The 27843-nt window shown below is 41.4% G+C and overlaps 1 protein-coding gene and 1 pseudogene across 6 annotated transcripts in view; one reads left to right on the top strand and one right to left on the bottom strand.

Annotated features, from left to right (window-relative positions):
* The window catches only part of ACTN1 (actinin alpha 1), a 91051-nt gene that overhangs the window by 18767 nt on the left and 44441 nt on the right, over positions 1-27843 (bottom strand). For 3 of the 6 annotated variants that reach the window (XM_075282969.1, XM_075282970.1, XM_075282971.1), the window contains exons 8-17: positions 26409-26494; positions 12148-12240; positions 10999-11229; positions 9103-9250; positions 7837-7987; positions 6649-6757; positions 5683-5823; positions 3260-3442; positions 1883-2017; positions 1606-1785 (exon numbers count right to left, since the gene is read on the bottom strand). In XM_075282969.1, coding sequence (XP_075139070.1) covers positions 1606-1785; positions 1883-2017; positions 3260-3442; positions 5683-5823; positions 6649-6757; positions 7837-7987; positions 9103-9250; positions 10999-11229; positions 12148-12240; positions 26409-26494 — 1457 coding nt within the window. Of the gene's footprint in view, positions 1-1605; positions 1786-1882; positions 2018-3259; positions 3443-5682; positions 5824-6648; positions 6758-7836; positions 7988-9102; positions 9251-10998; positions 11230-12147; positions 12241-18960; positions 19047-26408; positions 26495-27843 lie in introns of all 6 variants that reach the window. The other 3 variants (XM_075282972.1, XM_075282973.1, XM_075282974.1) reach the window with 1 other exon arrangement.
* LOC142213320 (paraspeckle component 1 pseudogene) lies at positions 299-1560 on the top strand (annotated as a pseudogene).

The following is a 27843-nucleotide window of genomic DNA, read 5'->3' as shown; positions in this document are numbered from 1 at the left end:
ACCAGTTCCCCGGAGGGCCACTCCCACCCTGTCCATTAACTCAATACAGTCCTCACTGCTTTCCGTTCTCCAGCTACATGTGCACGGCTCCTGCATCCTCTATACAGCACAGAGCTGTGATAGGCGAAACCCCACCCTCCTCAGAGCGTCCGCGCTCAAACCTATCAGGAGCAACTCTACTCTAGTCACGACCCTTCATCACCGCATGCTTCTTTGCTTGCTTCAATTTTTCCAAACTGCCGGTCTCGTGTCGCGCTTTGATGACATCACGATTATCCACAGTTGCTTCTGTTATAAGATGGCAATAACGGTACCGCCGGGGAAGAATAGCAAATGCTGTGTAAACTTGTCTGAGGAGGAAATGGCACTAAGGCCTCCAAAGATGGAAGAAGGGGGGGTGACCATTGACACCAAGAGCTTTCTGAAGCCGGGGGAGAAGAGCTATACCCTGTGATGCCGCTTATTTGTGGACAATCTGCCAACCGACATCACAGAGGAGGATTTCAAGGAGCTCTTCAAGAAGTATGGAGAACCCAGCGGGTTGTTCATCAACCGAGAACAGGGATTCGGCTTCATCCGCCTGGAATCCAGAACGCTTGCTGAAATAGCAAAAGCAGAACTTGATGTTAAAAACTTGTCTCCTGAGGTTTCAAATGAGCTCCTTGAAGAAGCTTTCTCCATGTTTGGCCCAGTTGAGAAAGCAGTAGTCATAGTGGATGATCGTGGCAGAGCAACAGGAAAGGGATTTGTGGAAATTGCAGCAAAGCCCCCAGCACGAAAAGCTCTTAGGGAGCATTCACACGGCGTAACATCCCGCGAGATTTGGCACGTGTACGCCGCGTGACCCTTTGCGTGCCGTACACGCTCCCATTCATTTCAATGGGAGCGGGGAGCGTATGCGCCGCGCTAGTTTGCGGCCGTGTATTTATTCACGGCCGCAAACTAGCGCGGCGCATACGCTCCCCGCTCCCATTGAAATGAATGGGAGCGTGTACGGCACGCAAAGGGTCACGCGGCGTACACGTGCCAAATCTCGCGGGACGTTACGCCGTGTGAATGCTCCCTTAGAGAGGTGCAACGAGGGAGCATTTATACTGACAACGACCCCTCAACTAGTTATTGCCGAACCAATGGAACAATTTGATGATGAAGATGGCTTGCCCGAAAATTTTATGCAGAAGACTCAGCAGTACCTCAAGAAAAGGGAGGAGCCACCAAGGTTTGCTCAGACGGGAACATTTGAGTTTGAATACTCCTTTAGATGGAAAGCTCTGTATGAAATGGAGAAACAGCAGAGAGAGCAGGTGGACAGGAACGTAAGAGAAGCGAAGGAAAAAATAGAGGCAGAAATGGAAGTAGCTTGCCGTGAGCATCAGCTGATGCTTATGAGACGAGTCCTAATGCGACGCCAGGAGGAGCTGCGAAGGCTAGAGGAGCTAAGGGATCAGGAAAGAGGAAGCAGTTTCCGCAGTTTCACACGAGACATGAAGAAGAGTAGAGGCGGCGTGAGGAAAAGATGATTTAAGATGTCAAGAAGGTTTCAAGTCAAATTACATGGACACTCGAGTTTATTTGAAAATCTTAATAAATAAAAAAGAGACTTACCTCCATGGTGTAGTTGGTGTGCTTGTTATCAAATATAAGTGCCTCCTGTATCTGCTGGTGATCGCCTTCTAGCTGGTCAATCTTTGGTTTGTAGTTCACAATACTCTTCTCATACTGTCGCAGATGATTGAGCTGATCCTCTAGTGTGCCATGCATTTCTATGGAAATACGCCCAATCTCCTATGGATGGCAAACCAAATGAAATTCATTTTAAAAGAGAATTAAAAATTGTCCATCTATATTTTATAAGGGGAAATACGCCCTTATAACTACACACCTGCATCTTTGTTTGTATCCATGGACCGATGACATTGGCCTGTGCTGCAAACTGCTTTCGCAGTCGCTCGTTCTGCTGCTGCCGCGCATGCTCCTCCATCAATGCTTGATCTCGACGGGGAACCAACTGTCTAACCTGCACATCAGAGAAATTATATCCATGAAATAGTAATATATGGAGCAATATCTGGTGACAAAACTATTAGTTATAACCATGAGAGATTTTCTTTCAAATTTAATTTTTCCATGTCATGTCATTACTAAAAAATTGCAAAAACTGGATGACAATTTTGGTATCAAGACTTCGCATAAATAAAAGACAAACAAAAACCCCAAAACTTCCCAGAATAAATTTAGAAATAATCTAACAAAAAAAATCCTGTTTTTTAGTATAACATATGTTCATGCTCCTACACGGAATAAAGCCTTGCCCTTATTATGCATCTACAAGACTGTAACAAACCTAATAATTAATTTAACCAATTATTTAGTGTGAAGCATGAACAATATAAAAAATAAACAAAATGATTAAAAAAATAGCTTTCTCTATAATGCCACAAAAAAACCCAAACACCAATTTATATGTATGCAGAGAAATGAATGCATAAGCCATGTCATTAAAAAAAAAAAAAAAAAAAAAAAAAAAAAAAAACTTGGCTGCAAAAACAAAAAATTAAATTGTCATTCAAGGGATTCTATCATTAAAATGCATTTTTTTCTGGGTACCGCGTCGGAATAGCCTTAACAAAGGCTATTCTTCTCCTACCTTTAGATGTCTTCTCCACGTCACTGTTCAATATAAATCCTGGTTTTCGTTGATATGCAAATAAGTTCTCTCGCAGCACTGGGAGCATCCCCAATGCTGCGAGAGAACTCTCCAGCGCTGCCTCTATCTTCTTCTGGAAAGGCCTCTCTTCGCTTCTTTCGGCGCTGGCTTCAAACTTCTAGGCCTTCGGGCAGCAGACTGTGCATGCCTGCTGGCCACAAGAAAATGGCCATTTGCAATACTGTGTAAGCAGCCATTTTCTTGTGGCCGGCGGACATGTGCAGTCGGCTTTGCCCTAGGCCTAGAAGTTTGAAGCCAGCACTGGAAGAAAACACGTGAAGACTCCTGAAGAAGTTGGAGGCAGCGCTGGAGAATTCTCTAGCAGCATTGGGATGCCCCCAGTGCTGCAAGAGAATTCATTTGCATACTGAAGAAAACCGGGATTTCCACTGAACAGCAGCCCGGAGAAGACATCTAAAGGGAGGAGGCTATTCCGACGGGATACCCATAAAAAAATAGCATTTTAATGATAGTTTCAATTCCCATTTAAGCATCGTATCAAATATATTAGACTGAAAGAAAAAAAAAGTGACTGAAGTCGTGTAAACTCACATGGTCCCACTTGCTGTTAATTTCTTGCGGTGAGATAGTGGAATAGGGGTTGGTTCCAGCCATGTTGACGTGGTAAGTCTGAGCTATCTTGGTAACCTCATTATGTATACCAAGGATTGCCATCCGTTCCTTATCAGCTTCTGGAAGTGTCGCCTTGAACTGTTCATGTGCCGTGCTCAGTCCCTGGATGGAGAGGTGATCATTTAGGTTATGAGTTATAGTTTGTATTTATCATCCCCTATCCTTACTCCTACTCCAATGTACATGGCTCTTGTATGTCTACAAGCTCTCTACATGGCCCTGCCATTGTGTAGCTGCTACCCCTACGATCAATAAAGGAGAGTACTCCATTAGGCTCTCTGTAATTCTATAACACATTAGTGAGTAAACCTATTAATTCCTGGCTTTAGGAATATTCTATTCTGATCATTTATCCTAATGGTATCCTCTGCACCTGGAGCAGAAAGTCATAATACAGTATATACCTGTAGCACAAGTTGGTTGACTAATAATTAGAGATGAGCGAGTACTGTTCGGATCAGCCGATCCGAACAGCACGCTCGCATAGAAATGAACGTAGCCGGCACGCGGGGGGGTTAAGCGGCCGGCCAGCGTCAAAGCGGAAGTACCAGGTGCTTCCATTCATTTCTATGGAGCGTGCTGTTCAGATCGGCTGATCCGAACAGTACTCACTCATCTCTACTAATAATACCTTAGCTTACAACATCATGCTACATTATTTTTGTATAAGGGTATCTGAAAACATTTCGGTGGTAAGACTAGAGAAGATAATGTAGGAAACTGATAATACCACCAGTGCAAGACAACTGGAGAAGAGGAGGAAATTGGTGATGTTAAGAGTCAGATCGGCTGCAATGTTCATTTTTTCATAAAATGTGCATTTTTAATAAACTAAGAAATACTACAGTATCTTTTCTATTTGTTATCCCTCTGTTATTCCTCCAGAAAAAATAAGAATCATTGACAACTCCTAGAGATGAGTGAACACTGTTCGGATCAGCCATTCCGAACAGCACGCTCCCATAGAAATGAATGGAAGCACCTGGCACAGCGACCAGCCGCCGGCAAAGTGTACGTGCCAGTTGCTTCCATTCATTTCTATGGGAGCGTGCTGTTCGGAACGGCTGATCCGAACAGTGTTCGCTCATCTCTAACAACTACGTTAACCAGTTGGGGTTGTAGTTATGAATTTATTCATAAATATTCAGGAGGAATAACAGAGGAACAGCACATCACACAAGTGTAGAATTTCTATATTATGGGTTATTAAGTTATATACTAAGACAGACATGTCAGGAGTGCAGGTAGAGGCTACACTAATGGCAGAATAAAAAAAGGAGAAACATAGGGAACGATCCAAGTCAGGCACATCACAAAGGTGACACGTACAATGTATCCTGTTATTTGTTCTATTTGCAGATGGATAAATCACACAATTATAATAATATATCTCAATTCTTATATGTTTATCCACCGGGTGCCTCTTATGTTCTGTAGATGGATGAATGCACACAGTAGTATAAGCTTACAGAGCAAACAGAATCAAGTAGGTGACATTATTGATACAATGGGGCTTTATAAAAACTTTCGAATAGCTTATCTCTGTCACATCCTTAGATATACAGGACTGATGTTTTACAAAACAGCGCCACATCAGTTCACAGATAAACAAAAAAGCAGAGGCAGCACCGAGCTGCACATTTTAATGTTGATTCTTGCTGCTCTAAGGTGCTGGGTTTGTGCGGACGATGTTGTTTAGCAACGTCCACCACTTCCTCACTGACTCCCGGTCTCACTGAGTCGATGAGGACTAGTATAGATAAACAAAAAAGCAGAGGCAGCACCGAGCTGCACATCCAGTTTGCTGACACCAAGAGTGGTACAGACCCCGCTGTCTCATCATCTGGGGAAATAACCCCCCCCTCTAAGTCCCATCCAGTTTGCTGACACCAAGAGTGGTACAGACCCCGCTGTCTCATCATCTCGGGAAATAACCCCCCCCCCCTCTAAGTGATTTTCGGTCCCCATCCACATCAGTTCACAGGATGTGAGTGGTATTACAGATAACCCATTCACTTCAATGTAGCAGTGCAGTGATACTAGACAACCTGTGGACAGGTGTGGTGGTATTTTTGGAAGAAAGAAGTCATGTTTTTCTAACAGAAAGCAAGGACAACATCTGTAAGGAGTTTGGATATTCTGCTTGTGTTTGTGTGGGTTTCCTCCCACACTCCCAAGAAAGAATACAGATAGTGAATTTACATTGTGAGCCCTACTTGGGACAGTGATCGATAACGCCTGTAAAGCGGTGCAGAATATGTTGGCTCTATACAAATAAGAGAAACTTGTCCATGTCCATCTACATAATTGCTTATTATCTTGCGGGTTAACACTGGGAATACCTGGATCTCCTCAATGGTATGAACAATGAAGGTGTCCTGCAGATCTTCCATGGCTCCTTCCATCCAGTTGTTAAATGGTGCAGCTCTTTTGGCATATTCCAGGTAAAGCTGATCAATGGTTTCCAACAACTTCTCTGTTCTCTGTTATAGACCAACATGAATACAATTATATATAGGTAAATTGCAAAGGCGATTTACACTATTCATAGAGTTTCCCCCAAGAATGTCTTCAACGAAAAGCTAAGACGTTTCATGCAAAATGCTCTGTACTATAGAAACAGGGCACAAGGGCTTTATTGAAATGTTTTTCCTGGACTTACATATTGATGACCTATTCTTAGGATAGGACGTCGATTTGTGACTGATGGGAGACCTACACCGGGGGCAATACTGTTCTTGGTATTCAGTGAAGAGGCTGCTGCACCCTCTTCAACCAGCTGATCAGTGAAGGGTCCTGGTCTCACCCAACGATCACATATTGGTGACTATGCTCAGGATAGGCCATCATTTAAGTCTTGGAAAAAGCTTTTAAGTATACTTTAAAAATGGAAACCATGCACGCACTTTAGCAAAACAGGACTCTTATGGTTGGGGCTCCATGTGGCGTAAACACAGTGGAAATGGCGAGGCAAAAACTGCAGCGTTTTACATTCAATTCAATGCAATGTGAATGGGATTCTAGTGAATCCACACATTGCAGAAAAGTACACATGGCAGAAGCGCTGCAATTGTCAAATCCGTCACAGTTTTGGAAATGGCAGTATGTCAATTATACCTACAGAAACGCTGGCGGTTTCCCTATAGGAATAATGAAAGCAGAAAGTCCTCAGAGGAAACCTGGTATATGGTATACTGATGCTTTCGAGGTTTTCCCAACTCCCAATAGCTATCATAGAGGTAATACAGAGGAAACTGGTGGATTTTATTCTGAATTGTGGTTTTTGTAAAAGTATGCCGTTTTCCTACCTCCAAGGCCTCTCTACGTTTCTGGGTGAGGGCACCAAGGTTATCCCACTGGTCACAGATTTTTTGGCACCTAGCATTCACACTTGGAGAGTCGTAGTAATCCAGCTCACTACATGAAAAAAGGAGACAGAGTTCAGTGAGAACTAAGAAAATCAATATTGTGTCAAATACAACATCGAGCCGCAGAGTCCCAGCACAAGCGTGCCGACAAGTCGAGCAGATTACAGGGATTGTTTATTGACTTTTCCATTGACACAATTCTCATCTGCTACAACAATTCAATGAGTGCTGCCAGATACGTAACATCCATTACCCTATAAAGTCAACGCCTCAACTATTAGCAAATATCTAATACTATTATAATCTAAGCATTAGGGTGAAATGCAGAGTTTGAGGAAGATGTTATAGGGAAACAGATTACAAAAAAGGAATTAAAGAGGTTATCCCACTTATTAAAATATTGTTCATATAATAGGATTCCTCAATGTAACAACTTTCTACACATCATGTTAAAATTCAGCACAGTTTATCTGTTTTACATTCAGGTTATATGACCACATCTGTGACGTTTCGTTTGCAAGCTCCTAGCAAGCACCGAGGCCTGGAAGTGAAATGTCACAACACCACGTGACCTGTTGGAAGCCAAGTATCTCTTCAATCCCCCCGTCTATCACCAATTCCAGCACATTGGAACTGATCTCAGAAAGGCAGTATATACCAACAGCCTCTAACTCCACCCAATTGCCTATTGTTGCAGCCACACGCATCAATGTCATAGAGGCATTTAAGAAAACGCACATCAGTAACCCAGGCAGAAATATTTTACTGTGAGCTACCAATAGTAACCCAAATCTTACCCTTATCATAGAAATGATCTCCCAATCTTCTGCCTAATTTGCACTCTTTCATGGGGAGTGCTGGCATTTCCGGGACCCAAAGCAATTAACCACAAATAGTTAATCGATCTTCAATTAAATGAGTTGACCTGAATTAGAAATAGACGGCAGTTCTTTCAGAAACAGCACCACACTAGCGTACAGGGAATGGAACATTTTTGCAAGAAATTTGCCATCTTTTTCTAATTCAGTACAACTCTAACACTGGATAGCAGAAATATTTATCTCACATATGTTGCATAACATCTACAAAAAAAAAGCCACAAAAGAATAAAAGAGGTGCCAGACATACTTGAGTTCCTGGGCAATGGCTGCTATCTGCTCTACTCGGTCTTGGTGAGCTGCCAAATCACTTTCAAAGGCCTCATGTTTCTTCAGCAAAGCCTTGATTTCTGAGAGACTTGCCGTTTCATAGTCTCTCTTCTGTAGCATGCTTTCCTTTCCTGTTTAGAAAGCAGAGAACGCTGAGCGTTAGCACCACAACATGAAAGTATAACAACCATGGCGGGCAGTATAACAATCACGAGGGAGAGTATAATAATGATGGCAGACACTAACAACCATGGCGGACAGTAAAACAACCATGGTAAAAGAGAAAGGCACTGAGCCGTACCTTGTATAACACCGTTTGGTATAATGTAGTACAAGAATGTGGTATTATTCTGCTCACCTGGTTTGGTTCTGAGGAGGTCACAATGACCAAAACCACATGTAGATAATAACCGAATGGATGGATAGCAGCTGGGTCTCCATCACCAGGACGTCAGGATGCAGGAAAACAACAGGACCGAAATCAACCCAGAAGAACAAGAGGCACTAAACGCATTGTGTTTGGTACCAATAAAGAAGGAATTTTATTACAACCACTGGGTAAGTGCTGATCATTCAATCATCCTGCCATCTGGGTTGATTTTGGTCCTGCTGTTTTACTGCAGTGTAACAACCATGGCGAACTGTGTAAAAACCATGGTGGGAAGTATAACTAACTAACTAGCATGGGGGACACTGTACATCCATGGGGGACAGTATAACAATGACGACTGCTTTAGCAGTCTTCTTAGGGGCCCCTATCTAAGTTCCAACGAACCCCAGGGTTCTACATGGTGGGAACCATTGGTTGCATTGTCAAGCCTGACCATTATACAAAGAAGAAAGTTTCTCCTTCTGCTAGCTTATTCACACAACTGAGCTAATCTGCCATGTGGTGCCCATAAGCTATAAAAATACATTTTTTCAAATATCGGCCACATGGGTCAATTTTTACAGACCTGATTAACCAATGCTACATGGAAAAAAAGTATACATTTTAGGTCATGTAAGCCAAACCAGACTCGGGGTCAGACTTCATTATGGAGAGGTCTTCGGATTGGCTGGCATCCGCTAATCTGAGTACTTAGTGGTCCTATAGTGTATCTGATATATTTCTACATCTTTGTGCAGTTATTATTGCTTTATCCTTTTCCAGACTAAATCCGAATGTTGAGAATATTGAACACGCCTGAGAAGAACTAGTGACATGTCAGCTGTGGGATAGATAGGATGAGTGTGATCATATTACCATCAGTCCAGGCTTCATGAATAGAAGCCTTTTGACGAAACTTTTCAGCCAAGTGGTCTAGTCTTTCCAACCTCCGGATCTCATTCAGCAGCCACTCCTCATAGCCCTTCTCTGCTTGCTCCAAACCACCCCAAGCATTGTTTATGTCCTGGGAAGGAATTGAGAAACGCCATCAATCCAGTAGCTACAAAATAAGTCAAATGAAAGAAAAACAAGCACAATGGACTAAGTAGTCCATCCAATGTATTTCAGGAAGAAACCGCAGTACATGGTACTTGGTATGGCTTATCCTAATTCCAATAGTTGCATTGGTCCAAAAAGACATTGGAGAGAACAGATTTTTTTTTTCTTTGCAGATGGTCAATATATATTGGATGGTGGTATGTAAATGACAATCTGCTGATATTTTTTATGTATTTCCAATGTTCCCCTTGCTGAGATTTAACACTATCCAAAGTCATACAGAGATATTCCAGTTATAAATTTGGGAATGGATACATAGGAGATCTATGATTTTAAATACTGTGTATATATTATATATACACACACTCAACTGCTCCGGTGTCTCCCACCACAGTCCGGTCCAGCAGTGCTCCAGGGCTTGTTCCGGCAGAAGACTTTACCCTATGTGACCGCTGAGGCCAATCAGCGGCCTAAGGAAAGGATCTGGGATGTCCTGTGACATCCAGTGTCCTTTCCTTAGGTCGCGGACTGGCTTCAATGGTCAAGTGCAATGATTGTCTTCGTAAGAACAAGGCCCCGGAAGTGGCAGGACGAGACATCAGTGGGACACACGAGAAGAACGAACAGGGGAGTATGTGGGGTTCTTTTTGGGGGTTTTTCACCTTCCCCAGCCTTCTTGCCAAAAACAGTTTCTCCTGGAAAACCCCTTGAAGAAGGTTTCATGGTAGAAATAATTGAAATCTCCAATTCACCCTATTTATTTATACGTGCACACTGTAGCATTTAATAAAACATTACTTTTAGAAGGCTGGAGTGGCATTTTATGATGTGCAGTGAGAGTGAACACAACTCATTTGTTTATCTATGGTGCGGAGTAGTTTAGTTGAATTTTTACAGGCTTGTCAAAACACCTTTTTATTATAGTACATTATTGTCACACCAGCAGATGTTTATAGAAAATGGAAGAAAAAGAAGCGAAAAAAATCGCTCTGCCACATATCTACAACATTACACAAAATTATTGGCTGACTTTGCATATACTTTGCTTTTTGTAATTTTTTTGGTACATTACGTTGTATTTTTCTTCTCTACTCGTGTTTCGAGCTGAATTCAAAATTGCCCACTTTCGATAATAAAGAGGGCATACATTTTAGGAGCTCAGATGAAAGATGTTACATATCTGGTAGAAGTGTGGAACACATGGATTGTCTGTTGTTAAGTTAGCAAAAGTAAAAGAAAAATATAAAATAAATTGATACAGAACAAAAAAAAAATTGTAATCATACCCTAATGGTGAAAAAAGGCAGAGGTAGAAGCAGTGTGCTGTGGATATTTGATATATTCAGCAGCGCAATCTGCTAGGTGAAGGTGCTAGACAGACTCTACAACAGCAAAATCAGAATAATGAAGACTGCTTGGAAAGTTGCTTAATTTTACGTTTAGGAAGCAAATGAATATTTAAAAAATTCATTACCTAATTCCTAGGTGTACATAGACTTTACATTGTAAGATTTACATAAAAGAACTGTTAAATTGCAAAAATGTTCAGCAGGAATACTTCCCTCATGTTGTGAACACAATAACAATGCTCTGGTGTCTATATAATTTACGTATTTAATTACAAGCCATTGTGGTGCAAATATATATAGGGTATAGATAGAGCTATACACACATGCACAATTTTTAATAACATGTCACTGTAACAATACTTACAGAGACCATCTTCCCCTCGGACGGCATGAATGCTGGCCTGTTGCTGAGCCTTAGCTTAGTCTGAAGAGTGTTAAAGTTGATCTCTAACTGGCACTTTTCTTGGACCTTAGGGGGCTTGTGAAGACGTCTATAATCTCTGAAATCTTCAAGCTTCTGTTGCATGGCCTGCATAGTATTTTCAGGTGCACGGTTCTCTAGCCAAGGAATGGTCCGTCTGATCCATTCTAACAGCTGCGGAATATAAAGAAAGTCATGCACCATACATTGCCTATATGTAAATATCACAAGAATACATCAGCTTGTTCCCAAAATTTATTATCTCAAAAAATGATCACGTTTTCACAAACAAGTTACACAAATAGCCTCTTTGCTATATTAATATTCTATTTTATCACATACTGCACCACCCATAGTTATGTAATTGATTTCCCAACAATATTACTGCTTGAACTTCCCACTTTCTGAAAACTATACATTTTTACTTTGTGTAATTATAAAGAAGCAAGGTCATATCATCCCCCAGAAAAAGCAAAATCAAGTATCGTAGGTGTGATCCATTTGATGGTCTCAAAAGCTGCATTTGAGGCCCCCAAAATATGCAGGGTAGATTGCATGTCGGGTTCACAATCTGTTATGTTAAAGGGGTTTATTGGGCATTTGATATTAGGATAGGCCATCAAGATCAGATCAGCGACTGGTCTGACCACTGGCAGCCCCTACCAATCACCTGACTTGGGTAGCAGCCTATGGCGGAAATATACAGTGAATGGAGCCATAGGTAGACAGCTCTGTCCACTGCGCAGTGGCCATTCATGATTACTGCAGCTCATCTCCCATTTAAGATGAGTGCTGCTGTGCAGGGAAAGACTGTAAAGGTGACCAACGCTGAATGATGGTCCTTTTATTCTCATGATTATAAGGGTCCTAGGGGTTCAGACCCCCATCGATCATAAAGTAATGGCGTAGCTCATGCTTTTACCATAGATGGAATACCCCTTTAAGCAAGATGTCAAAACAAGCCCAATATAGTTTCCATTTTCATCATTATCAGGGATTATGTCAATATGTTAACAAAGTTGACATTATTCAATCATTCAGCCAGATTTTAAGAGATTTGACCACTTTTCCCATTTCCATTCCAACACTTACATCACTTGCTAGTCTTTCATAGTCTTCCATAAGCTGTTCATTCTCCTGATTGACCGCTAGCACTTTACAAATACGATTGGCTGCCGTCTCCGCCTGTACAAAAAGAGAAAATAGTTATAACTGCAGAACAATAGCATAAAACATTCTTCATGTAATGGCAACAGCAATCCACAAACCACAAAATAAATTAGTTATAGTTAAAGTATGTGAGTAGGAGGTAATGTCCCCAAAAATAAAGAACAAGAACAACAATGACATGCCATTCCGAAATTCCCCTTCTAATCTGCACTTACTGGCACACGTTTAAGCATGTACTACGTGGTTCCCTAAATTCTAATTATAGACCAAGCGATCCAAGTAAATTAAAATCATATATAATACCGAGTACTAACAAAATATATCTATCTATCTATCTATCTATCTATCTATGATATTGAAAGCTTATGGGGTCTGAAGATTTGCATGCAACTACGGGCCCTAGTAGATACGATCTGAAGTCCTGATATCCAAGAAATCACCCCAAATTACACTTGCTCTAAACTCTAGGAGCTAAAAGGTACCCATGCATATTAGATAAATTTTGACTGTGCATATACATGAGGAAAGTCAGGTGAAACATGTATGGTCAGCTTAAAGAGGCCTTTCACATCCTCATCGATGTGTGGTATATACCACTATAAAAACGACAGAGCGCTGAATTCAGCTTTCCTGGTATATGTCTCGATGCTGGAGATAACAGTGCTGTTAATTTTGGCACCAATATCTCCCCTATGTCAGAAGCTGAGTTCAGTGTCATTGCTGGGCTGTGAGGAACACATACATAGACTTGTACTTACAGAGGGGGCGTTCCTCACCACCCAGCGATGAGACTGAGCAATAAGGCCCGCCCTTCTGACTGTGGGTAGATATCGGTGCTGAAACTAACAGCAATGATATCTCCAGCGCCAGGCCACATACCAGGAGGAATGTGAAAGCTACTCTTTAAGCTTATTAAGTCTTCATATGAGAAGTTCCCCTGTCCTGCTTTTGCTAGATCCTGACTATTTAATGGCCCACAAAGATTGATGTGAACATCCAGGGCATTTTCTGAAGGCAACAAAAGCATCAAAATACAGAGATAGAAAATCGTAGAAATCTCACAGATCTCAAAAAGTCAACTTATGCTGAATGAATCCCAAATAGTATTCAATACATGGACTGCCCATTGATTTCAATGCCATGGTATAATGCCTTGTGTTGCCTATAGCTTCATGAGCAGAGGGCATACAATATGGGCACATAGCTAGGGGACATTTCATGCATGTGTCAAGTTTGTCCAAATGAAAAATGCCTTTAAACCGTGACATCTGTATAAGATTCTGGACTAGTGGTTACGGCAATCTTATGGTTATGAATATCCATTGTGCAAGTACTCTAACCACACACGTTAGTTGTTAGGATTAATATCAGATATTTTATAAGTGAGGAAAGACAAGTATTAGTGTACGCAAGTTTGGAAGGATGAAACCTATACCTTTAACACTTAGAAGAGACAGGGTGGATCAAGAGCCTGTAAGCAGCATGAGAAAATGTAAAGTATGAAAATGAGAAGTATCTGAATATGAGAAAGGTGATAAGAGATACATATACGTATACAGTCTAACTATGGACACGATAATACATGCAGGGTAATCAGACAAGATTTACTATAGGTATTACAATCTAAGTAATATTACATAGGGCAATGGTGGCTTAAGAAAACTCATATAGTACTATAACAAATTCTCAATCTAAGAATGTCTGTAGTAGATTCTGTCAAAAATGCTACGGTCTTTTAGACACCATGTTGGAAACTTGATAGCTCCTTTTAGTGTCAGTGGGATCCATCAGACGCTGCTAGTATCAGTCATATGACTGTTCAGCCATAGCTCTTATTTTCATGAGCAATGGAGAAGATGTTGGTGTGAACCTAGCCTTACAGACCCTTCCAGCAGACAACAATTGTCACCTATTAATTTGATATCTGATTGACGGGATCACCCCCGATCCCTAGAGACCAACCTCATAGCAGTGCTGTTGAGAAGGAGGGAGTTAGTCACTGGGTTATGATTAGAGATGAGCAAACACTGTTCGGATCAGCTGATCCGAACAGCACGCACCCATAGAAATGAATGGAAGCACCTGTGACGCTGACTTTGCCGGCATCCGGCCGGCGTCACAGGTGCTTCCATTCATTTCTATGGGTGCGTGCTGTTCGGATCGGCTGATCCGAACAGTGTTCGCTCATCTCTACTGTTCAGTATAAAGTCATGAACTTGTCAAACAAAGGAGAAGACTAGTGACAGCTCCTCATCTTATAAGGCATGGGAAAGGTCTCCATCGCTCCCGAATATTTGGACATCTTCACAATTCAGTGTCGCAATCCACCGAGGGCCTTAATAAACCATTCAACTTCTATAGTCTACATATTATGGTTTTACATTTACAGAAAATGATTCCTTTAAGTTCCACCTTTTATAAAATCCAGAATTACAGGACAGACACAGAGGCGCTATGAAAAAACAAACAGAAATAAATCCTCCAGAAAGATATTAGCTAGCAAAAATTCCAATATAGATCTTAGAATGGATTATCTCCTATTACGTCCAGCGCTATAGGATTATGTATTACCAGACTGTACCGTACTGGAGGCAACTGGTAGAATTACAGGTCTATCTGGTGCCACGATGATATATTCTACTATATGTCCATTGTACACTATGAATCCCAGTCACTGTATAGTAAATGGAGGTCCATGTACTGCAAAGGTCACCCTTATCAACTGACAGAAGATGCACAAATGGCCATTTTATTAGAGACTCCTGCCCTTTTATCGATCCTTCTTTGAATAGACATTAAACATGTAACCCTGGATTACAGCATAAAATAAAGCGACCATGGTTTCCATGGACGTTGGACCTTAGCCTAATAGTGTTTTGGGGAATGGTTACATGGCACACCCTGGGTCCACAGGAAAATGCTGTAATTCTAAAGGTCAACAGAGGTCCAATGTCCAACTAGAGGAATATCTCTAATAAAGTGGCCTTTCATGGTACTTTTCACTATCTGGTAGAACTGAAGTGAAGTTGATCCGTCTAGGCCTCTGAACTGTGCAAAGAAGGATAACATAAGCTACTTCAGGACTCCTAGAAAGCATTGCTTCTAGAAGAGAATTTCTCTGTACCTACAACACTAGATGGAATCTGTATGGCAGCAAGAGACGGCCATGAGGCCCTTTACTAGGTGGCTTTATAGCTTCTAAAATCCTAAAAGGAGATATAATGTAAATATATTACGTATATTCTCCTCCTGCACATTATTATTTGTTGGTGCTAGTGCAAACTAAGTATCTTTGGTAAGGAAATGTATGGAATCCTGACTCATGATGTAATCTCGAAACATTGAAGATCTGTCTCCTACTTTAACCATGTCATCTAAATATTTAAAATCCTAAAAACATAACACTATGAAGAACAAGCTCCTCGCAGAGCCAATTCTCTGATAACACAGCTATATGCTGTTCTTAGGTACTGACGCCCACCTTAATATACGAGACAGCTGAATTCCACCAGGCTGCAGCTCTTACTAGACAACACTCAAGCTGAGATTTATAAGGCTATGTTCAAACAGCATTCGTACTGCGGTGTGCCTCCGAGACCTGCTTAAGTGGGTTTTCCCAAAGCACTTAGCTTTGACCAGGACTAGCTCTGTGCTCTTCTGTGTTTCTTCCTTTCCTCACTTTTTTTTTTTTAGTTTTTCTTTTCGCTCTCTATCCTTGCAGAGTCCCAGTATGACATGGACTCTCCTCCATTAACCCCAACGGCCTTTCTTCCTACTCCACCTCTCGGACTACTTCCTCCGCGCTTACTGTAAATCCACTTTACGAAACATGGTGAATGCCACCAGAGCATGGATTCTTGCTCTCTGGAAGTCGCCGATTTCACCTTCCCTCCTCCATTGGGTCGGTGGGGTGGAAGACATCCAGGGAATGGAGGATCTCACTGCATCTCTTCAAGACACACGAGTCTTGCACTGATGCCTGGACTACTTGGATATTCTTTCAAGTTGAATCCTACTTGATAGGTCCCGTTTCCCTGGAATAGTTGCTAGGAGCTCCTGGTTTATGGTCTCTACCCCACCTTTTTTTACCTCCTGTTTGTTGTTTTGCTACCCTTCCTCATGCTCCCCCTTCTTTCTTTCTTAGCCATGCTACAACCACTATGCGTCGGCTCTACCGATACGCTTTACTGTGCTGCATTATCACTATGCTCATTTATTTTAGGTGTTCGTTTTTTGGCCCTTGCTGTTTGGGGCTCGCTTTGGGATTTTGTATTGTGTGCTTATTTGTTTTGATGGTTATAAATAAAGAATTTATAAAAGAAAAATAAATAACTGAACAGAAGAGGAACTCGGAAGTTCTCTCTCATGTACTGTGTACTAGGGTGTGACCCCAAATCAAAGTCTTGTGTTTTTTAGTAGGTGTGCTTATTTTACAAAGTCACTGCAGTTGCTTAGCAACTATCACCTAAAATACACCACCATTCACATTATTATAATAGAAGCTGATAAAGTATGCAAACACATTCTAACATGAAATCCAAGCAACGGTACAAGAAATTTGACTTGCATACCTTAAATGAGATTACGTTACTATTCAGCGGTGTCAGTATTCAGGGCAGGGATGTGACAACCGCTCGGTTTAAAATGCATAAACAGGGGTTACGGTTGTTATAAATTGTGGAAAAGGAACTGGTATATCTCATGAGCATATAGAATCCTGGTAAACTAAACTAGTAACTAAATAGTTAGATTGTAAAGGGTAACAAAAGACAGATAACAGCACATGGAGAGCCCCTATTCATAGGAAATCAGGGACAAGCAGCATGTTATAGAGCAGGAGCAGCAGTTTGGTGTAAAGCTTCAATATACATTGTCATTTATTCATTTTAATGTATGCTAATTCTGGTTTTAGGAGTCCAGTGGGTGGGTAACTGATTAAGACCACCCACTGGACTCCTCAGCCCACAATAAGCAGAGTAATACTGAATCTTTACCTGCAAAACAAGATACCAATTTGCTCCGCTTCTCCGGATATGTAACATGCTGCCTGCAGATTGGACTTCTTTCTTAAGTCCATATAAAGGGAGTCTCCTACCTCCCAAATTATTATTAAACTGTTCCAAGTTGTTATATGGAACATACCTTTGGATTTGATTGAGACTTCAGCTCAGGACGGAGGTGTCACACAGAGCATTAGCGGACGGCACTGAGTGGCAAGTGGAAAGGACCACTCACGAAAACTGGTGTTCTAGCTGGAATAAAATTGGCATAAAAATGGTGGAATTGGAATAAAAATTCAGACGCCATTGGTAGGCATTGTGCACAGTACAGCAGCCAAGTTTTTGGGGGTGGTCCCTTCTCCTTGCCACCCCCTAACTGAGCATCACCTCGCTCCTGAGCTGGTGTAAAAGCTCTCTAAACCAAATCCAAATGTGTGTTAGTAGTGGCCCCATGGGGGCACTTCAAAGACAGAGGTGGGTAGACTGCCTTTACCATTCAGCCACCGCCAAGAGGTATTCTAAAAGGCGGTGGAAGGAGGACATGGTCCTGTGTTTAATGAGCGGACTCTCAGTGCAGACGGCTGTACAAAGTACCAAAGGTGAAGGTTTCATTTCTACAGTAAGTAACATATAGATAAGGAATAGCTGATTGGAAGCAGCAGGAAATATGGAATGAACAAGAGCAGGAAGAAAGGGGAAGAGTCATTGTGGAGACCAGGTCACAATATAACAAGGGCTTGGTAAGAGTCCTAGTCATTGTAATATGCCTCATACGCAGTAATAAATAGGATATACCAAATTAAATAAATCTGAAATGATACATTTTATAACCACAGAGGAATAAAGGTGTTTTCCAGTAGTACATCTATAAAATATAACCCATGGCACGTCCTACATTATTAAATTGGTTTTCTAATTCATTGACGTTCATAACCTGCCATAAGAGTCATGAGAAGGTGTTTAGCAATGTAAGCCCCTGCAGATGATAAAATAATAGTGCTGGCTGCAGAGGCTACGCTTACATGGTGACTTCTTTACTGAAATTGGAGTGTTCTACCATTTACATGGCGTGGTGTGATGGGACGGCCAGCAGCCAAGTGTCAATGTATCCAAGCAATGCCATATCAATCAAGGAGACCAGGATCAATCTTCTGCGGAATAAGTAGTGGACCAGTACTAAAGATAGTTTACGGACATCACAGTCCAGATATCCACAGCATATTTGCTTATATGTGTCAGATTAGCAAGTGTCCTCCATATGACTCTTATGTCAGAAATGGCCATGATTTTTTTTTTTTTTTTTATGTGTTCCTGGATAAACCCTTCATTATATGAGCAATGTAAAACATGAGCTAGCATGTAGTCCCAGTCTGCCTTGCTAGGCCAAATAATACTTTAATGGAAGCTTTTCGTAGATAGAAGACGCTGGTCAGATTGTAGTAGTTTATATAAAAAAATAAATAAAACAAATCAGGAATACTGGGACTAGTAGCTATGTGGAGAGTCACAAATTGCCACCTCTGATATAGATGAATAACACGTGTACATGCCCATTCAATGGGTAGGTGGCACACATTTAACACTTAAATGTCATGAGAACAATGAGGTAGGGCACATATGCACCATTATATAGAGAGGTGTAAAGCACCTTTGCATTCGCTCCTTGAGACAAGACATAAGGTCCTTTTGTGAGGATGCAAATTTGTGCATAGTCAGTTTTATTGTTATATCTCACCTTCTGAGCACCTGAGAAGGCATGGTAATAACATGACACATAGGTCATTAAAGCCTTCATATCCGGCCTTAGCGTCCCTATAATATCTGTACAGGAAAGGAAAAGAAGAGGTTTGAAAGGATAAAGAGAAGCAAAGAGCAAAGTGCAAGAACAGTCACATGGAATGAGGAGAGCAGGGTTATAAATGGGGAAGGGTTCCCAGCATGCACTGCAGGAATGACCGAGAGAATATAAGTCATACTGTACAAGAGGGGTGCAGTGCAGACCCTTTACTGGTGGGGTATACAGTACATTTGTGTGATAGATCAGGTTACTATCTGTCTACAACAAGCCAATAAAATATGCTTGCACCCGGCCATCATAAAACAAAGACAGCAGCGACAAAGTTATACAAAAACATATTTATATTGCTAAATCACACAAAAAAGGTAACTATTAAAAACACAGTTTTATATTTTTTTGCCTCTATAGTGTAAAGCTGAGCTAAAACAGAAGATATATATTCACAGAGTGTTGGTAAATCCAGATAAAGGCGTCTATACATGTAAGCAACGTTGGCCAAACCTGTGGGGGTGAGCATACTGTTCCCCTGACAATTGATATTTGGGTATTGGGTGATGACAACATACCCGACCCTCTGCTGTCATGGGAAATAAATTGCTGATATCGGGAATAGGCTTACTTCATTTTACTCATTGACAACACAGTCAATGTCACACTTGGTCGATTCAAGCATGCAGGAGTACAGGGCATTCAGTTACATGGCCAACTTTAATTTGGTGAAATGTGCCATCACTGGTGTCTATGGTGGTCACTGAGATTAAGATCAGGTGCTCCTAACATATACTGCCAATAGGGTTGAGCGATTGGGATCAGGAAAGATCAGATCCCGATCAGCGATTGAGCAAATTTCACGATTGCAATCGGGATCGGCTGGAAAATTAATCGAAAATCGGATTTTGAAATCTCAAGATCGGCTCAACCCCACTGTACTGTATATATAATATACAATTGGGGTTAAGTGATCGGGAAAGATCGGATCCCAATTGGCGATCGAGCAAATTTCACGATCGCGATCGGCTGGAAAATGATCGGAAATTGGATTTTAAAATCGATCCTGAAATTGCAAGATCGGCTCAACCCTAACTGCCAACCATCTGTAGATAAATATATCTTGCCTACGGTCAATCTAATGTCAATGTTTGTTCTGCTAACTCATCACGAGAATACCAGCTGCTATACTGTATCACTGGTCATAGGCTGACTTAGGCTGGGGCCCCGCGTGGCGGAAACACTGTGGTTTGCCTGCGGCCTTTTACAGTCACAGCAAAGTAGATGGAATTCTAACGAATCCCATCCTCACTTTGCAGAAAAATATGATGCAAGACATGATGCAATATACTGAACATTATAGGTTTTACTACACTACAGATGCCTTGTAAAAAGACCCTTCGCAGTACGCTGGTACAATACTATAGCCTCTATTATGTTCATGGCTCCGCATGGCAAGGACACTCCTGTAGCAAATGGTAAGGTTTCTAAGAATAATTTTATGTGGAGATTTTTATATATGGCTATACAGAAGGAACATAAAAGTTTGACTTCTTTTAAAGGGAAACTCCAGAAAAACTGGCACAAAGATGGAGTAGTAGCTTACAGCAAGGCAGTAACCATAAAATGTTTAGCTCTGTTTATTAGACATTACATACATGATCACTACAGTCCTGATACCAGCGCTTGATATGTTACAGGGAACAGTTTTATGCCCTGAGCTTTAGTGTGGGGGGTAAAGTAGTGGGAACACTTCAGATAAAACAGATACTAATGCAAGTCCTAAGGGATAGTTCACACGGGGGTTGTGACCGCGTATTTTGGTCCTGATTTTGACAAGGGAAGCTCTGGAGTAGGACCTAGTCCGGAGGGTGCTGCTGCGAGCCGGACACCGGGGCTGAATTAGCCGCGGAATCCGCCTAAAGAAAGGACAGCTCGCTTCTCTTTATCAGTTTGTTACCGCTCATGGAAAAAAGGACGCTAGCGGTCTACATAGACCTCTATTGTGAGGGGGCGGATTTTGAGGTGGATTCGGCGTCAAAATCCGCCCTCTCTTGCCCCGTGTGAACGAGCCCTAAGGGGGCACTGCATGACTTCTGTCTTTGCTGTTCCTTCAGTCATGCAGGACTTGCACTAGTATTTGCCTTACCTGTTACCTTTACCCCCTTCTGTCCAATGGCAATGTAAATGAATAGTAATAAAACATGCTACACTAAAGCTCTGAGCACAAAATAGGTTACAGGGAACTCTGCCCTATCAAGTATACAGACTGTGATGACCATGTATATAATGTAGGAGTCTAATAAACATACACAACCACTTACTGGTTATACTTAGTGTGTGTTGGTTGAGCAGCTCTGTCTATTGAAGTGTTACATATGTACATAGGACAAAGACATTTATGCAGGCTACAATACAACGTACAATCAAAAAGGAGTGTGAATAAGGTTCCTAGAAAAAAACAAACTGGTGTAGACATTGGCAAATGACACAAAAGGTTTAATGGGTGACAATACTTAATGGACGCTGTAAACAAACTGGTATTTGTTTTTTAGCAGAAATAATTTGGCATAATCGATAGGGGGATATATACAATTGTTAGGGCCTGATAGTGACTATACTCTACACTGAGCTCATGAAGGTTCGGGGTCTTGTGAGGCTCCAATGCTCAGTATTCTAGAAAACAAAAAGTCAAAACCTCTGAATTTGGGGACACAAGGTGGTCATCTTATGTGCATGGGTGTGTGTGTTAATGTTAAGGGATGAGAAGATCAGACCTGTTGACTTTCCAAGTAATAGGTGTGTGGTACTGGCTTACTGTGCACACCTGGCTGAACCAAGTGCACACAAGTGGTCGAATCCAGGCTGATCGCTATTGAGTTATAATAGAGTTTATATGGTAGATTGAAAAAAGTGGAAACCATGCAATAGTTAATTTCCACTTCAAGTACTTGTGTGTCCTCAGTGGTAACAGCTGACTATGGGAGGTCCCATCTAGAGATTTCTGATGTGGGAAGAGATTGTCCAACAAATTCCTAATACTGTATATTGTTAGTACCAGGATCACTCTGCCATCAAAGTCCCAACAGACGTCATACAAAACAAATAACAGATTTTTTAAAGGCAGAAATTTGGGAATTGCCCTCAGACCTGTGCTTTGTCTTAGGAGAATATGACACAGGATCAGAATTCTATAATGCTTATGGCCAGGAGTATAGGCCCCGGGACGTTTGTCCTAAGCCTTGAATGTGAACTGACATTGTCATCAACTGTACTGGTGTCTGTAACGTTGGGTTCAGACTAATGTTCATCCCTCTGTTGTTCGGGTCCATATGGGGACGCCACAGATAGAGAGCCTGTCCGCTACCCGTGGACCCCATACATTATAATGTCTCCATGTAGGACTTTTCTCTCTGCTGATGGCAATCTAGCCTAAGGCTCTAACGTTCATCCTCAGATCAAGGGCATTATTACTACTGGGTGCATGCTGGTGATTACTATTGGGACATGGTCGGGATGAATTATTATTGGGGACACGATGGTGTCTACTACTACTAATGTAGGCACAGAGAGCATTGTTACTATTGGGACAGTATTGTTCTGACAGAGCTTTATTACTTTAGGTGCATTATTGCTATCGAGGGCAAACTGGGAAGCATTATTACTATATGGGGCACACAGGTGGAGCAATGAGAATTTGGTGTATATACATTAGAGCTTGGACCTCAGATCTTGTAAGACCTTAGCAATGCCCAAATAGTGCTACTTACACGTAATGGATTGATGCCGTGATAGGAAACTGACAGAAAAGTTAAATGGTCTAGTAAAAGCCAGGATTGACATGGCTAAAATAAAGCTTTCAATGCGACGTAGAGCAGAATAATATAAAATTAATATATATATATTATATATATATATATATATATATATTTATTGAGGATGTGATGCAAGTAATAGGAGTCCAGATTTGGTTATGTACATTGATTCTCATGTACCAAAATACTGTGCTTGCAGTGGATGTGCTCACTTTGCTCAGATGCTTTGTGATACAGTTTCATGTATGTAAACATACTAAAACTGTATATATACCAAGAAAAATGCTGTAAGTATTTCTTTTTATCTCCTAATAGGATCATATTCTAGAGAAAAAAATATACCGTATTTTTCGGACTATAAGACGCACTTTTTTTCCCCCAAATTTGGGGGGAAAAGAAGGGTGAGTCTTATAGGCCGAATGTGGCACCTGGCATCCGCTGTAATAGAGAGGCGGAAGCCGGCAAGTGATAGACGCTATTACAGGTGCCGGGGCCTGCGACATCGCTGCGCTCCTGTGCCCTGCATGAAGCCAGCAGCGGGAGGAGTGATGCTTCTATTCCGCTCCTCCGTCCCCCCGCCGCTGGCTTCATGCAGGGCAGAGGAGTGCAGCGATGTCTCAGGCCCCGGCGTCTATCCCTCCCCGGCATCCGCCTCTCTAGTACAGCGGATGCCGGGTCAGTATCAGCGGCCTCTTCTCCCCCGGGGCCGGTCCCCACCGGCCCCGTACCTGTAAAGTTGCAGGCCGGCTCCTGCGCGACGATATCGCAGGAGCCGACCTGTTCGGGTGACAGCCGGGAGCCTAATGAGGCTCCCGGGCCTGTCACTGCTGTATTAGTATTGCGGCTGGTCTCTATGACCAGCCGTAATACTAATAGACAGAATGTCCCATAGACGGCAATACAGTTGTATTGCCGTCTATGGGACTTGCAATCAAGTGACCGCAGGTTCAAGCCCCCGGGGGGAATAAAATAGTAAAAAAAAAAAAAAAAAAAAAAGCTTTAAAAATATATAATAAAAATATGAAATAAATAAAAGTTCTAAATCACCTCCTGTCCCTAGAATATATATATAAAAGTAGAAAATCATATATCATAAACCACCGGTTTTTTTTTCAATAAAAGGTGATCTAAGAAATAGATATTCCCCAAAATGGTATAACTAAAAAGTACTTCTGGCCCCGCAAAAAAAACCGCCCTATACATCCCCGTACAGCTGCAGGGTCACCTGTCAATGTGGCCTTGCAGCTGTTGCAAAACTACAACTCCCATATATTAAATATTTTACCATTTTTTGCTTCAAAATTTTTTTTCCCTATTTTCCTCCTCTAAAACCTAGGTGCGTCTTATAGTCCAGTGCGTCTTATAGTCCGAAAAATACGGTAATTTTCAACACTTCCTCTTCCTAATATTCCTGCCCAAAGTAAAGCACAAATTACACTGCACAGTAATCCATCCTTATCGCCACCTAGTGCCCCTTAAACGATACTGCAATAGGTTGTTTTTTTTGGCTTTGATATTGTCCAGTGTCACAAAGTGTATTCATACCGATTAAATTAAAGTAAAAGTAATGAATGCAGTAGAGATAAAGCTTCCATCTTAAAAATACACATATACTTTACTGTACAAATGTACAACCTCTATTGCCACCACAAAAAGTGGCCGGTTCCATGGTTGCAGCCATAGAAGCTGTAGTATGATATGCATGGAGTGGTAAGAAGCATATGATCTCTCAACCTAAAGATTTGCTTAAAAACCAATGCTTTGCCTATTGGCCAAGTGTTAAAACAGTGATATTTTGCAGGATAATAATAATAATAATAATAATAATAATAATAATAATAATAATAATATATGCCTTTTCATGTGTCAAGGGATTTTGGTCCTATCAATTCTATGCAGCATGAATACAAGGGGCTGCATGGATCTATTTAATAGAATCCTGTGTATCCATTTGTAACATTTTATTACGCTATAAATGGCTCATAAAAGTGATTTACAATATAATCCACAAATACAAAGCTCCACTTTCAATCTATTTTCTGTATCACTAGAAATAACAAAAGCACCTGTAACAATGCAGAATGTTGATAGGATATATATGGTAAAATCTGGTCAACAATCCCTGCTAAATAAAGGTCAGTAAGACTGAATAAGGCATTTGTGAAGCCCAAAACTAATACATCATGTGCCCTGATATTGTTAATGGGAATCTATCAGGTCTAAAATGCCTTCCAAATCACTAAACAGTGCCTAAGCACTTGCACCTTTCTGTAAGTAAATCATTAGGCCTGTCCCCGGTGTACTTGCAGGCTGTTTGGTATATCCTTAAGATTAAAATTTCTGCATTGCTTTATCTGTTTGTGCCCACAAAGGATTCTGATCCCACTAAGGTGGCTCCTAAATGGAAAAGTTATTAGTTTGGGGGACATTTTGGACATGACAAACTACCTTTAAAATGTTCTAAAATGCTAATAAGCAAATGAATAACTATAGCAGAGTGGCTGTTACTGATCTATACTTCAGCCACAGAAGCCTATATCAGTTATATACTTTACCTTACACCAGAGAACCCCATTAAAATTCTTATTTTCTCATTTTATTTTCATTCCATTATGATAAGTTGCGCCCTTACATTGGACGGTTACTTCTGTTGGTGCCCCCTTCCCTCTCCAATGTATTATGTATAGTGATTATTTTAAACGGTTTCTATACATTGCCCATTTTTTAAATATCCTGGAAGAAACCCCTGATTCTGGCACAGTTGGATTTTTTTTTCTAGCTCACAGCTGTTCCTGAGCAATCAGTGCTGTTAGTTTTGGTGCCTGATAGGCCATGTAGTCTCTGTGCTGTTAGGAGGGCGGTGTCAGACAGGAGCAGACAAGGGGTTATATTCTGAGATGTGACACTGGCTGCCTCTGACTGGAGCTCTGAGTCACACCCCCTGCCTGACACTGCCCCCCTGACAGAGCTGAAATAGCACATCAGACACCAAAATTAACTACTCTTGTTGCTCAGGAATGGTGGGGGCTAGAAAAAAATTCCAACTGTGTTGGAATTCAGTGGAGTGGCACCTATTAACAGACAATAAGAAATTGAATTGGTAGAGGTAGTGAAAGGTCCCCTTTAAATACTAATTCTATACAGTACTGCTACCAAACACACCTTCAAATATTATACTATACTTCAAGCAAAAGCGACCATAGAGAGCTTATATAATATCAACATACAGGGCCTAAATAACATCTCCATAAATAAAAGTAATCCAATAGCAAAGCTATACAATATCTGAATAATGCTATAGAAGTAATACTGAGGTTTCTGTAGGTATATGCTTTAGGGCCAGCCCTGCTTGTCAATGGCTAACTCGTATACTAAAATGAAGTGTTTAGATGTAGCTACAGAGAGATAAAGACAACTACAATGTACTGAAAGAAAGAGCATTGATGCTTAGTGACTAGCCTGAACAACCCTAAGAAACAAAGGAAGGATATCCCGGTGCTAAAACAGAGAAAGGGAGAAAGATTTGCACATTAGCGACAGGAACAAGGTGCTGATTGGAGAGATACTGGAACCCTGGGATACCTTCTGAGCTCCTGAAAAGGCGTGATAGAAGCTAGAAACGTAGGTCATGATGGCCTTCTCATCGGGGCGAGCTGTCCCAACAATGTCTGTCAAGAAAAGGGTTAAAGCATGTTGATTCAGTAAATGAGATGGAAACACAATCAAATGTAAGACAATGACATATATGATGTACAGATGTAAACTGGGATTGTGAATGGAACATTTACCCTTTCCTCAGCTTTTCCAATACATCACCTTGTGGATATCTGATATTACTTGGACAGGCATATGATGGGTTAACACTGTACACACATAAACAGAAGGAATGTTTTGTGAAAGCGGTCAGCTGTCTTGTATGTCTGGGGGATCCACTTCTACTATGGCAGATAGAATGGATTGGACGTGTAAAGTTTCAACATGCCCAATCCATTTATCTCATGGGATATAGATTGGAGAGGCGAGTAGCAGTGGTGTATTCACTTCATCCTATGTCTATGGGGGGATTTGAGCGGAATAGCTGTTTTCCAAAGGTGCATTCAGTTGGGTTCACTTGTAACCCAAAATGTGAGCCTGTATGTTGTAACCCAAAATGTGAGCCTGTACGTTGTCCTCTTGTGTGAGGTCCTCTCTGTTTTATTCCATTCAACCTGTACAGGTTTTTACCAAACTTTTCACAGATCCTATCTGTCATAGCTGACAAGGACATTCATCTACCTGAAAAATGTGCATCAATATAGATTTATAAGAAAGAGAAAAAGTGGGGGAAACTATTATAAGCAATGTAATGGCATCCGGGACCTTGTAATGTTGTTTTTTGTTTACCATTCAGTGTGTGCACCCCTGAGTAAGACCCCTCATAACATGCTAATCCCAACCATTTGGTTTTTTGCCACCAAACGGTACTCCAGAAATACAAAGATGGATTGTTTAACCCAGTAATATATAAAGGAGGCTTGTAAGAAGGTTCATTTTTTGGGACCTCACTGAAGGATGCAGTATATCCATTTGTCACATTGACACCACATTTATTTCAATGGGTACCATGTAATACTCTGTTTCCTCTGTGGGGGCGCTGCAGGAGAATTGAGCACTTCTCCCCCCTCTTTAGAGCATGGCCTCAGCTAAGATCCTCAGCAATTCTTATATGGTTATAATTGGGGGAGGAAGGCCTAATTAGAGGTTATTTGAGCAGATAATTAAGGGCTCGTTCACATGGGCACAGAGGGGGCGGATTATGGCACGGAATCCACATCATAATCCGTCCCCTCACAATGGTGAAGCGAGCTGCCCTTTCTTCAGGTGGGTTCTGCGGCTCATTGAGCTGCGGTGTCCATCTCGCGGCAGCACCCTCTGGACTAGGCCCATTCATTTTGTCGTGGCCCATTCATTTTGTCATGGCAAGCATATTTTGTTTCCAATTTTGACGCAGCTTCCCGCGTCAAAATCAGGACTGAAA

The sequence above is a fragment of the Leptodactylus fuscus genome, chromosome 7 (genome assembly GCF_031893055.1).
Source record: "Leptodactylus fuscus isolate aLepFus1 chromosome 7, aLepFus1.hap2, whole genome shotgun sequence".
Taxonomy (NCBI): Eukaryota; Metazoa; Chordata; class Amphibia; order Anura; family Leptodactylidae; genus Leptodactylus; species Leptodactylus fuscus.
The sequence above is the reverse complement of the archived record's forward strand: the minus strand, read 5'-3'. Positions and strand labels throughout refer to the sequence as shown.